We start from the raw sequence: 12821 nt of genomic DNA on the forward strand, positions 1-12821 counted from the left end.
TTCCCTGTCTATATCGGATTTATGAAATGCAGATGACTAGTATCTGTTCAAAAATAATTTTGCCTTCTCTAACTTGCAAATCTGAAATGTAGAAATATACAATACAAATATTAGTTGTGAACGTTGCTTTTCAAAAGGTGTGTGTGTTATTGAGATACCGTCGAAAATATGGAGCGATTATGTGCATGCACCCTATCGGTAAAGACATTCACCTCTTTTCTATTTGTTGATTTTGATATTAAGATAGCACTCACTGCTTGTATTGAACAAGAGTTTTACTCATTTCAAAGGTTTCTTATTTAGTCATTAGAATAGCTTTTTTATCTGTCTTTTGCTTTTTTAGAGAGCCACTTTGTACTTCGTGGCCCCCGGGGCTGGATGTATGTTTACATCCGCAGTATGGTTTTGTAGTTTAATATTCGACCAGAGACGACATTTGGCAAGGGGGTATTTTGGGTACGTAGTTCTAGTCATGGTGCGAAAAAGGGGGTATTTTGCAGAAATCGGACGAGGGGTAAACGTTTTAGACAAATAATTCGTATTCATGCAAATTTTGGTCACGAGAATTTATACATTTTTGGGCAATTCTGCCTAAAGTGAGTAAATATTTTTAAAAACTTTCATTTCACGCCCGATTGTCTATTTACCGGGGGTATATGCTACAAAAATATATTTTGATAGTAATTACAAATAGTGACTTTAACAGCTATATATGAAATTACCCCCTGGATGTATAACTTCGTACGTCATTTCAGAGCTGACCAATCATAACGCAGAAAGTAAAGGCCCACGAAGATTCCATTGATCGCTACTACTATAAGATCCCAGTGATTAAGACGAGCGCTTTTGGGATCCAATTTCTTTGTTATTTTGGTGTGGGGCTTGCATGCTCCTTGGCTAATTTGAATGTGAATAGCCCAGTTGTAAAAGTGTTACAATAGTCCTTCTCAAGTAAGCACGTGATTGAGTGGAAATTTCTGCTACGAAACCTGCACACGGCACGGTTGAGTGACTCGACGATATGCCGCGGTTGGGAGTGCTTGTTGGTGGACCTGTCTGCTGTGCTGTTTTGCTTTGCTTTGCTGTGCTGTGTTTTGTGAGTACTGGTTTTTCTTCGATACTTTCCAGGTTTCTATAGGACTCCTAGAACTATAACGACAACATAAATTCATTCTGCAACATATATATAACTATCGACCGTCTCCTCGAACCTTTATTACACATTTCCTTTTGCACACCTGGAGTTTTGAAACTGGATATCTCAAAAATAAGTCACTAAGTTCTTGTCATAGTGAGCTCAGCGTGGGTCCAGGGAAAACAATCCAGCCCGCCAAAAAAAAGTGCAAAGGAAATTCTCACCGTTATCACATCACTGTTGAATAGTTGACAACGGTAAGCATGACAACACTTCACATAAATACAGTTCGGACATACTTTGGCTTCCAGTAAATCCAACTTATAAATCTTTGTGAGCTACTATATTGAGTATGAAATAAACCACAGGCGCCGCACTCTAATACTACTTATGCTAATTGTATAAATTAAACAAATTTGTATAGGATATAGTGCAATATATATAATTATATAATTAAACTATATAAATGTATAGTTTTTATATAAATATATATTTCCACAGGTTCCTCATGCCTATTTGTAAAAAATCGTACTCTCCTTTCCTGGACCATCCTCTCCACACTTTACTCTCATTGGTTCATAGCCACCAAATGTTTTCTAGAGACTTTGATTGGCTATAATCTAACCTTTTTTTCGGGATCCTTCTTTTATTACCTTTCTCCTCTTTTTCTATGGACATGTAAATGTTTAAACATTTATAAATATACATATATTAAAGGTGTATTACTTAAAAAAATTAAGAAAATTAAGAAATTGTACGAAATATGTAAAGTCTATTAATCATAAAAATGTATTTAAAAATGTATTAAAAAAATGTAAACAAATTACAAAATCTATGTAAATTCTATGTATTATACAAAAAAAAATTAAAAAAATAAGAAAAATTAAAAATCATGTAGAGTCTATTAATTATTTATCAAAAAAAAAAATAAGAAATTGTACGAAATATGTAAAGTCTATTAATTATAAAACAAAGTTAAAAAATGTATACAAAAAATGTATTAAAAAAAGGTATAAAAAAATACAAAATCTATGTAAAGTCTATGTATTATAAAAAAAAAATTAAAAATTAAAAAAATTAAAAACAATGTAAAGTCTATTAGTTATTTAAAAAAAAGTGGAAAAAATGTATAAAATGTTACTAAATATTTAAAGTCGATTAAGTATTAAAAAATTTAAGTTTACAAAATGTATAAAATTAAAAAAAATTGAGTAAAATTTAAAAAAATGTATAAATGAAACAAATCACAAATCCAAATTTAAAAAAAGATATAGAAAGTTTACAAAGTCAAGCTAAAAAATTATAGTTTATGAAATAATTAATTCTTAAAAATATATAAAAAATTACAAAATATTTTAGGTGTTGGCGAAACTATGGCTCTCTCTCTATGCGTTCGTGTAAAAGAGCTGCATCCGTGGGCGTCTAGTTCGAGCGTCAGCAAAACCGAAGAAGACTTTACATTACCGCTCCTTGTGCCGCGCAACTTGTTTGAGCTACCTTCCCGCCTGAGCTGTGTTTTGCAGTAGTCATTAGTGTGCGCGTGATACGTTGCTTTGGGGATTTAAAAATATGTTTTAGTGATTGTTTAATGTTTATTATGATTAGCGCCGCGTTACCCATCCGAGCTTCCTTCTCGTCCGAGCTGTGTAATCAATAGTAGGGGTTTGCGCGTGTTACGTGTAGTCGTTATAATGAATCCGAAATACAAGACCCCGAGGTCAACTCAGTACCATAGAGCGCGCAAAAGACGAGACCCCAATTATTTGACACCTAGTATTTTAGCTCACAAAAAGATATACGTCGGTCATGTCTTTACAATGAACACCTTGTACACCCTTACACCAGCAACAGTTAAAACAACACGCATGCTAAGTTCATGTCTTTCCCCAACGGAACATTGTCATGACCTTTCAGCAGGGGCTCGCAACAACACAACTCCACAATGATGCTGTGTTACAGCACCCCAACAAACACATTACTAACAAGATGAATAGCATTTCCATGCCAACATTCTTGTTCTTAAGCACCTTGTGCCGGCTCATTAAGGTGCTTAATTATGCAAAAACTATACTAAAAATGCTCCTTAGTTTATCACTTCTCTGATTTCTGTTGTCTAACTTGGAAATGTCACCCTTTTTCCCTACATGCAATGACTGAGTCTGGTGACCTGGTATGGAGTCCTTCTCATCTCCACATGCCCTGCAACCTCTAGAATCCTGTTGATGATAAAGCGGTACTCAATATACTTGGACACATCTTTAATTCATGGGAATCTACTGAGTTGCATTACCACAGAGGGATCTCGTCCACCTAGAAAGGTACATTATCAACCTTACTATCACTAATTTATTTATAACTGCTATACTAACCAAACTTGCACGTCCTACCCATTGCGCAGCGTTGCACACTAACCTAAATCTACTAAGCTCATATCCCAGCATGCTTGCATGTGACATCTTAATCTCTAACTCCACACCATCCGTCATTGTTTACACGTCATGTAACAACCACGCACGCCATTTTTTCACACCTGACAATCATAAAGTTAACATGAATAACTCTGTTTCGAAGTGCACTTTTCTCACTGTTTATGTTTGTCTTTTATTTTCTACGGCGACGGTGAATGGAACCATCTGCCTATTGGAGTCCAATGGAAACTGCACACGCCATCCAGGTCCGGCCACGAAGACATCAACGGGAGCTGTGTACGCTGTGAGGAAGGCAACAGCACAAGGTAAGTTTATTTTCAGTTTGATTGACAGCTGGGGAAGTAATGAGGGACCATAATTTGTTCAGATTTATCCTAAAAAAAAAAATTTTGTTTAAATTGAAAAAAGGGACTCCATGGTCAAGTTTATCTTTGTAAATCACCAATTTTCCATTTGCGAGAGTCCTCATGAGTATGGGGAGGGGGGTTAGATTATGAGTGTGTAAACTTCGTAAAATGCTATTCTATTCGAAACCTTTCAATTACGATTCAAATATATTTGGGTTGAAATTTGAGTTGAAATTCAACAGAAATTTGTCAGTTCATTTCCAAATTTTGATCATAATTAATCAAAAGGGCCCCAAGTCTATGCTTATGTATAGACCCACATAGAGACATGCAGTGTTACACTTTTTGATTTGACTCGATTGATATTTTATTCAGGAGTCTGCAGTTCTGCTGGGGATGTGCTGCTACCTGCTGCTGACAACATCCCAGAAGGTGCCTGGCTACGAGCCACATCCCAGAGGGTGCCTGACTACAAGCCACATCCCAGAGGGTGCCTGACTACAAGCCACATCCCAGAGGGTGCCTGACTAGAGGACATCATCCCATGTGATTGAAGCACATCAAACATTGGTAGATGGCTAGAAAATGATCTTGTTAATTCAAGGGGTCTCGGTTTAAGACTTGGTCCCTCTTAGAAAACTTTTTGGTTTAGACCCCCAAATGGTGTTGGAAGTCCCATCCCCTACATGGTTCCTTTCCGTAATATGCCTTTACAAGTGCTTGCCCTAGCCAAGTTGTTTTGTTTGGATCTTTTTAGTGCCTTACTACGAGCCACATCCCAGAGGGTGCCTGACTACGAGCCACATCCCAGAGGGTGCCTGCCTAGAGGACATCATCCCATGTGATTGAAGCACATCAAACATTGGTAGATGGCTAGAAAATTATCTTGTTAATTCAAGGGCTCTCGGTTTAACACTTGGTCCCTCGTAGAAAACATGTTGGTTTAGACCCCCAAATGGTGTTGGAAGTCCCATCCCCTACAAGGTGCCTTTCCTTCGATAAATGCCTTTAAAAGTGCTTTAAAAGTCAGTTTAAGCATTTTTTTAAGCAGTAGTCCTGTGATGATCATCTGGGACCAATTTTATTGAGCTGTTTAGGCAGAAAATATTGCTAAAACAGTTCTCTATTATTTTAAGACTTGGTCCCTCTTAGAAAACTTTTTGGTTTAGACCCCCAAATGGTGTTGGAAGTCCCATCCCCTACATGGTTCCTTTCCGTTGATATATGCCTTTAAAAGTGCTTGCCCTAGCCAAGTTGTTTTGTTTGGATCTTTTTAGTGCCTTACTACGAGCCACATCCCAGAGGGTGCCTGACTACGAGCCACATCCCAGAGGGTGCCTGCATGACTACGAGCCACATCCCAGAGGGTGCCTGACTACGAGCCACATCCCAGAGGGTGCCTGACTACAAGCCACATCCCAGAGGGTGCCTGCCTAGAGGACATCATCCCATGTGATTGAAGCACATCAAACATTGGTAGATGGCTAGAAAATTATCTTGTTAATTCAAGGGCTCTCGGTTTAACACTTGGTCCCTCGTAGAAAACATGTTGGTTTAGACCCCCAAATGGTGTTGGAAGTCCCATCCCCTACAAGGTGCCTTTCCTTCGATAAATGCCTTTAAAAGTGCTTTAAAAGTCAGTTTAAGCATTTTTTTTAAGCAGTAGTCCTGTGATGATCATCTGGGACCAATTTTATTGAGCTGTTTAGGCAGAAAATATTGCTAAAACAGTTCTCTATTATTTTAAGACTTGGTCCCTCTTAGAAAACTTTTTGGTTTAGACCCCCAAATGGTGTTGGAAGTCCCATCCCCTACATGGTTCCTTTCCGTTGATATATGCCTTTAAAAGTGCTTGCCCTAGCCTAGTTTTTTTGTGTGGATCTTTTTAGTGCCTGACTACGAGCCACATCCCAGAGGGTGCCTGACTACGAGCCACATCCCAGAGGGTGCCTGACTACGAGCCACATCCAAGAGGGTGCCTGACTACAAGCCACATCCCAGAGGGTGCCTGCCTAGAGGACATCATCCCATGTGATTGAAGCACATCAAACATTGGTAGATGGCTAGAAAATGATCTTGTTAATTCATTGGGTCTCAGTTTAAAACTTGGTCCCTCTTACAAAGCATGGTGGTTTAGACCCCCAAATGGTGTTGGAAGTCCCATCCCCTACAAGGTTCCTTTCTTTCGATAAATGCCTTTAAATGTGCTTGCCCTAGCCAAGTTTTGTTTGTGTGGATCTTTTTAGTGCCTGACTTCGAGCCACATCCCAGAGGGTGCCTGACTACAAGCCACATCCCAGAGGGTGCCTGACTACAAGCCACATCCCAGAGGGTGCCTGACTACGAGCCACATCCCAGAGGGTGCCTGACTACGAGCCACATCCCAGAGGGTGCCTGACTACAAGCCACATCCCAGAGGGTGCCTGCCTAAAGGACATCATCCCATGTGATTGAAGCACATCAAACATTGGTAGATGGCTAGAAAATGATCTTGTTAATTCATTGGGTCTCGGTTTAAAACTTGGTCCCTCTTACAAAGCGTGGTGGTTTAGACCCCAAAATGGTGTTGGAAGTCCCATCCCCTACAAGGTTCCTTTCCTTCGATAAATGCCTTTAAAAGTGCTTGTCCTAGCCGAGTTTTTTTAATCTTTTTAGTGCCTGACTACAAGCCACATCCCAGAGGGTGCCTGACTACGAGCCACATCCCAGAGGGTGCCTGACTACGAGCCACATCCCAGAGGGTGCCTGACTACGAGCCACATCCCAGAGGGTGCCTGACTACGAGCCACATCCCAGAGGGTGCCTGACTACGAGCCACATCCATGAGGGTGCCTGACTACAAGCCACATCCCAGAGGGTGCCTGACTACGAGCCACATCCCAGAGGATGCCTGCCTAGAGGACATTATCCCATGTGATTGAAGCACATCAAACATTGGTAGATGGCTAGAAAATTATCTTGTTAATTCAAGGGCTCTCGGTTGAACACTTGGTCCCTCGTAGAAAATATGTTGGTTTAGACCCCCAAATGGTGTTGGAAGTTCCATCCCCTACAAGGTTCCTTTACTTCGATAAATGCCTTTAAAAGTGCTTTAAAAGTCGGTTTAAGCATTTTTTAAGCAGTCGTCCTGTGATGATCATCTGGGACCAATTTTATTGAGCTGTTTAGGCAGAAAATATTGCTAAAACAGTTCTCTATTATTTTATGCTTTGATCCTTTTTGTGCCTATAAGCATCTCTATGAAATTTGCCCCTGATGATCTATGTCTTTATATGGTTTGTACTAATGTAGTACATTGTAATGTTCTTTCAGATGATTGTGACGACTGCTTTCCAGCCATCCCGTCAACATGGACCATGAAGATGTGACATCACAGTACAGAGAGAGATACATCATGTTCTTGAGGCAGCTACATACCAGGGTCCCAAATGGAATATGAAGGTAAGATGTCTTTTAAGTTAAGCTTGAGTTGAAAGTTTAGAAATCCATTAAAGTGCATAAAATAGACATTTCTTGGGTCTCACAATTAAAGTTAGTCCCATTTACCTTGCACGGATACTGCATGTTTAAAGGCCAGGAGCGTCACTGAATAAGGGATATGCATGCTTTATAAAAAGCCATTATTGTTACTATTATGCACAAATCTTCGATCTTTAAATCCATGTCGCAATCTAACTGGTTTATTTTTCGGTTTTTGATCATATTACAGGACTAACGCAGTCGAACAACTTTGAGTTGGACACATCAAGATGCTGAGCCACCTTATGCAGTACCATTAAAAATCAGCATAGCATACAACATCATCATCACCACCTCATCTAAGGCGTCATGACAACAGATGAACACATTGTCAACAGAATGCAACCCACGTACACGAATGAGACGAAGAGACAGACCAAGTTGGCGTTAGATGGATGACATCAAGCAACAAGCACAAGAAAGATCAAGGTGGAATGGTGATGAAGAAGCCTTCCTTCTGCAGTATGGAGCCACATAGGCTAGATATTATGTCACTTAACAATAACAAAAACAAGATTTGTGAGGATTTCACATTTCGTTGGCCTGTTTAATTCATTCTTGGAAGTATATGTGCTTTTAGAAATATTGTCAACATACTTGAAATGAGGTACTTCATTACAAGTATGTAGACAGAATACATAATAAACTTGTATCGAGGTACTATACAAGTTTATGTGTTCACATACAACAATTGCATGTTTGTAATGAGGTACTTCATTACAATCATGTAATTATAACATGCTTGCAATAAAGTACCTTACTGCAAGTATGTAAAAGTTTCATGTGCGTAATGAAGTACCGCATTACAACCATGAAACAAGTTAAGTTAATTTGTAATGCAGTTTGCTAATTACAAAATACGAAACAACATAATTTTATTTGTAGTAAATTCATAACAAATAAAAAGAGAATTTTTAAGGGTTTATTAGACATTAAGTTTTGTATTGTTACTACTTAATTTGAATAATGAATCAAATATAAAATGTAACTTTTGTAATGTGTCATTCCGTCTATCAATTATTTATAAGTCTAATTAGTTACATGGTATTTGTTCTGGGTTAGCTTACATGGTGGCCACCATGGTTTTTTGTTGGTAACTCTGAATAAAGCTTTTAATGTGAAAGGTCATGCCATTGTGTCGTGTGAAAATGGAGGTTGGTTAAGAGTACTCATTAAACGAGTTTATTTAAGTACAAGGGTCATGACAATGTCATAGAGTACTCATTAACGAGGTTAATTAATAACAAAGATCATGACAATGTCATAGAGTACTCATTAACTAGGTTATTTAATTACAAAGGTCATGACAATGTCATAGAGTACTCATTAAAGAGGTTAATTAATTACAAAGGGAATGACATTGTCATAGAGTACTCATTAACGAGGTGATTTAACTTTAAAGGTGTTGACAATGTCGTAGGGTACTCATTAACGATGTTATTTAATTACAAAGGTATTGACATTGTTTAGCTGTATAGAGTACTCATTGACAAGGTTTAATAATTTCAAAGGTCATGACATTATCTGTATAGAGTACTCATTAACAAGGTTTTATAATTACAAAGGTCATGACATTGTCTTAGCTGTATAGAGTACTCATTGACAAGGTTTTATAGTTACAAAGGTCATGACATTGTCTTAGCTGTATAGAGTACTCATTAACAAGGTTTAATAATTACAAAGGTTATGGCATTGTCTTAGCTGAATAGAGTACTCATTAACAAGATTTTATATTATAAAAATAATATAAAATAATAGTGATAAATAATTTTCAGAGAGGGGTAACATTACAAATAAGCAGTTGTTGTAATGGTTACACACTCAAATTTATTACGATCCCTTTTGTGGGGTGGGAGATGACAACCTTCACGTGGTCCACCCTGTTGTTAACTAATTGTCATCAAACAATACAGCTGTATATACGTATGTATATATAGCTCTATGCATTTAACCAATATACCCCATCAGGCTCGATGAACTTTCAAGAATGTTCATGATCAGTCAATGACCATGCCTAAAACAGTTCATAACATGTTCATTAGAGCAGATCATGAACCAAGTTCAAGAACTGTTTATCTGTTCAATTGATGGACGTTTGATAGGGGAACAAAAGGGAAGCGACAAATTCTTTATTGGCCCTTTAAAACCAGCAGGGTCATTGCCAGGTGATAAAGGCCCGAGCAGATGGCGAGGGCCTTTATTGCACGGCAACATACGTTTAAGAACAAGTCACTACTCTTTTATTCCCAATAATAGTAATGCCCTTTTGTTAAAAAGCGCGCTTAGAAATAGATATGTGTGCGCACTTACATTATGCCCTGTTACTAAAAGCTATGAATTGCGTGTTTGGCATGAGTATATTGGCGTACGTGCAAGCCTGACACGCGGAAACCAACCGGTTATAAACAGCTCCAGCTGGGCCCAATTTCATGGCTCTGCTTACAGTAAGCAGAGAATCAGTGCTTACCGAACCAGGGAATCGGTGCTTACCGAAGCAGGGAATTCTGTGTATACGGCAAGCGTACTTCACGGGTTAGCGGAAAATTTTGGCTTTTGCGCGTGCCTACTCCACATTTCTAGGCATTCTGCGCTTAAAAGGCTAGCAATGGAATCCGGTTATAAACGGCTCCAGCTGGGCCCAATTTCATGGCAATGCTTACGGTAGGTAGATAATCAGCGCTTACGGTAGCAGGGAATTCTGTGTATACGGCAAGCGTATTTCACTGGTTAGCGGCGAATTTTGGCTTTTGCGCATGACGTTTCTAGGCATTCTACGCTTGAAAGGCTAGCACATAAAACCGGTTATAAACAGCTCCAGCTGGGCCCAATTTCATGGCACTGCTTACGATAAGCAGAGAATCAGCGCTTACGGAAGCAGGGAATTCTGTGTATACGGCAAGCGTATTTCACAAGTTAGCGGCGTATTTTGGCTTTTGCGCATGCCTACTCCACGTTTCTAAGCATTCTAGGCTTAAAAGGCTAGCAAAGAAATCCGGTTATAAACAGCTCCAGCTGGGCCTAATTTCATGGCACTGCTAACGGTAAGCAGAGAATCAGCGCTTACGGAAGCAGGGAATTCTGTGTATTCGACAAGCGTATTTTACCGGTTAGCGGCGAATTTTGGCTTTTGCGCGTGCCTACTCCACGTTTCTAGGCATTCTCTGCTTAAAAGGCTAGCACAGAAAGCTGGTTATAAACAGCTCCAGCTGGGCCCAATATCATGGCTCTGCTTGCCGTAAGCAAAGAATCAGCGCTTACGGAAGCAGGGAATTCTGTGTATTCGACAAGCGTATTTCACCGGTTAGCGGCGAATTTTGGCTTTTGCGCGTGCCTACTCCACGCTTCTAGGCATTCTCTGCTTAAAAGGCTAGCACAGAAAGCTGGTTATAAACAGCTCCAGCTGGGCCCAATATCATGGCTCTGCTTGCCGTAAGCAAAGAATCAGCGCTTACGGAAGCAGTGAATTATGTGTATATGGCAAGTGTGTTTCACGGGCTTGCGACGAATTTTGGCTTTTGCGCAAGCCTACTCCACGCTTCTAGGCATTCTACGCTTAAAAGCCTAGCTCAGAAATTTGGCGCTTGCACGTAAGCGGGGAATCGTGATGGTAAGCGCGGAATTCGGCGGTAAGCAGAGCCATAAAATTGGGCCCTGGTCATTCTCAACCATTTAAACACCTCAGGTGTAGCGCTCTCAACCAAAAGGAGTAGCGTAACTGTCTTGGGTATTTATGAATGGATTTTTATAAATTTCATGAATTTTCAGTAAAACTTCCGTCTAAGCTTTCTTAGTTTGCAGTTTATTAACTTTAATGCGTTATCATAACTCGACTGTGTATCAGCTCCCTGGCATTATGTTATTTTTAGTATCCGTATGTCATTGCTGGTAATGCTCATTAACATAATTATCAATCACTTTACTCTGAAGTGTTTTCTTTTGCCATTAGGTCTAAGCTATAGTAAGTTTTAAAATGTTCAATTTGTGTTGCCAGGTTTTTATTCATTCAAACTTACATTTATCTTCATGAAATCAAGTACAAACAATTGGTTTTGTAAAGGATAACCAATAAACAAATCTGTTTATTGAGGCAGAGAAAAATATAGCTTAACATTCAGTGTACAAGTATGGCTTTTGAGTAAAATAAATGCATTGGTCATGTGAAACAGGAAACAACTGTGTGATGTAGACTGATCATTGTTAAAAATTGTAGAAATACCCCTGCCCTGTAAAACAACCGTGCATTGTTTTGTCAAAATGTCAAAGGAAAAGGGGCCTGTGTGAATTATGATTTGTTAACCTATAAAAAATCCGGAAAAACCTTAAGTTATTTGGTTTGTATCCCACTCCAGTGAATTTGTCTTTGTTCACCCCAAAATCATTTACAATTTGCCCAGTCAGTAATTTCCTTTGATATGATTTGAAACTTTGCACGGTGGAAGTTTTATTAAAGAGATAGTACACAGTAAAACATCTGTTTTGAGAAGTGTTTGTTTTAAAGACCGTTGGTTAACGATTCTTTATGCCAGAACTTTAAACATAGAATTAATCTGCAACAAAACATTTCAAAAAGTGATTGCGTTTTTAAAAACCTGTGTAATTTGTGTCAACATGGAAAGAATTTTCCCTTTATATAGGAATACAAGCTGGAAAGCATTACCGCTGTAACGATTCTTATGTTCAATTTGTGAGAGGGGTTCAAAATTGTTACCCCTTTTTCATCCCCATAATGTACAAAAAAGATGAAATGTTTCTCAAAATGCAATTATCTAAAGCTGTTTACTAAGCTTCACCGCAGTTATAAGTTTTTACTGACCCATTATTTGAAAGTTGAACACTATCTATAGGAATACAATCTGGGAGGCAATAAAGGCACTGTACACGTTTGGTAATTGTCAAAGACCAGTATTCTCACTTAGTGTATCCCATCATAAGCATAAAATAACAAGCCTGTCATAATTTGGGCTCAATTGGCCATCGAAGTTGCGAGAAAACATTTGGTGTGCTTGCAGATAGGAATAAAATACTTCTAGCTAGAAGTCTTTTAATATTTTAGTTAGAAATAACCCCTTTCTCAAAAATTACGTTACTTCGGAGGGAGTCGTTTCCCAGAATGTTTTATACCATGAACAACCGCTCTCCAATGCTCGTTACCAAGTCAGTTTTAAGTTAATTGTTTTGAGTAACTACCAAACGTGTACCTTCCCTTTAACGCTTCTCATTTTAATTTTTTGGGAGAATAAAAATAGGAAGGATAATCCCAATAGGAATATAATCCGAGAAACATTACCGCGGTAATGCGTGTTATGATCGGGGGGGGGGGGTCAAGCGTTTGTAACAGGAAGCGAAGTATAATTTTTTTTATCTAAAACTTGCACTGTAGGGCCTACTATC

At 38.7% G+C, this 12821-nt stretch overlaps 1 protein-coding gene across 1 annotated transcript; it reads left to right on the forward strand.

Annotated features, from left to right (window-relative positions):
* Positions 1-2415: 2415 nt before the first annotated feature.
* LOC139951543 (uncharacterized) lies at positions 2416-5340 on the forward strand. The gene is made up of 3 exons (XM_071950475.1): positions 2416-3869; positions 4287-4481; positions 5189-5340. Exons 1-2 carry the CDS (start codon positions 3575-3577, stop codon positions 4436-4438), a joined length of 447 nt encoding a protein of 148 aa, XP_071806576.1. The 5' UTR covers positions 2416-3574; the 3' UTR covers positions 4439-4481; positions 5189-5340.
* Positions 5341-12821: the final 7481 nt, after the last annotated feature.

Source organism: Asterias amurensis, chromosome 19 (genome assembly GCF_032118995.1).
Source record: "Asterias amurensis chromosome 19, ASM3211899v1".
Lineage (NCBI taxonomy): Eukaryota > Metazoa > Echinodermata > Asteroidea > Forcipulatida > Asteriidae > Asterias > Asterias amurensis.

Bases quoted from the DNA above. Each gene is read 5' to 3' on its own strand.
- LOC139951543 (XM_071950475.1), top strand. From the start codon at position 3,575: ATGCTTGCATGTGACATCTTAATCTCTAACTCCACACCATCCGTCATT. The intron at 3,870-4,286 runs GTAAGTTTATTT...TATTTTATTCAG, and splicing joins GAGGAAGGCAACAGCACAAG to GAGTCTGCAGTTCTGCTGGG.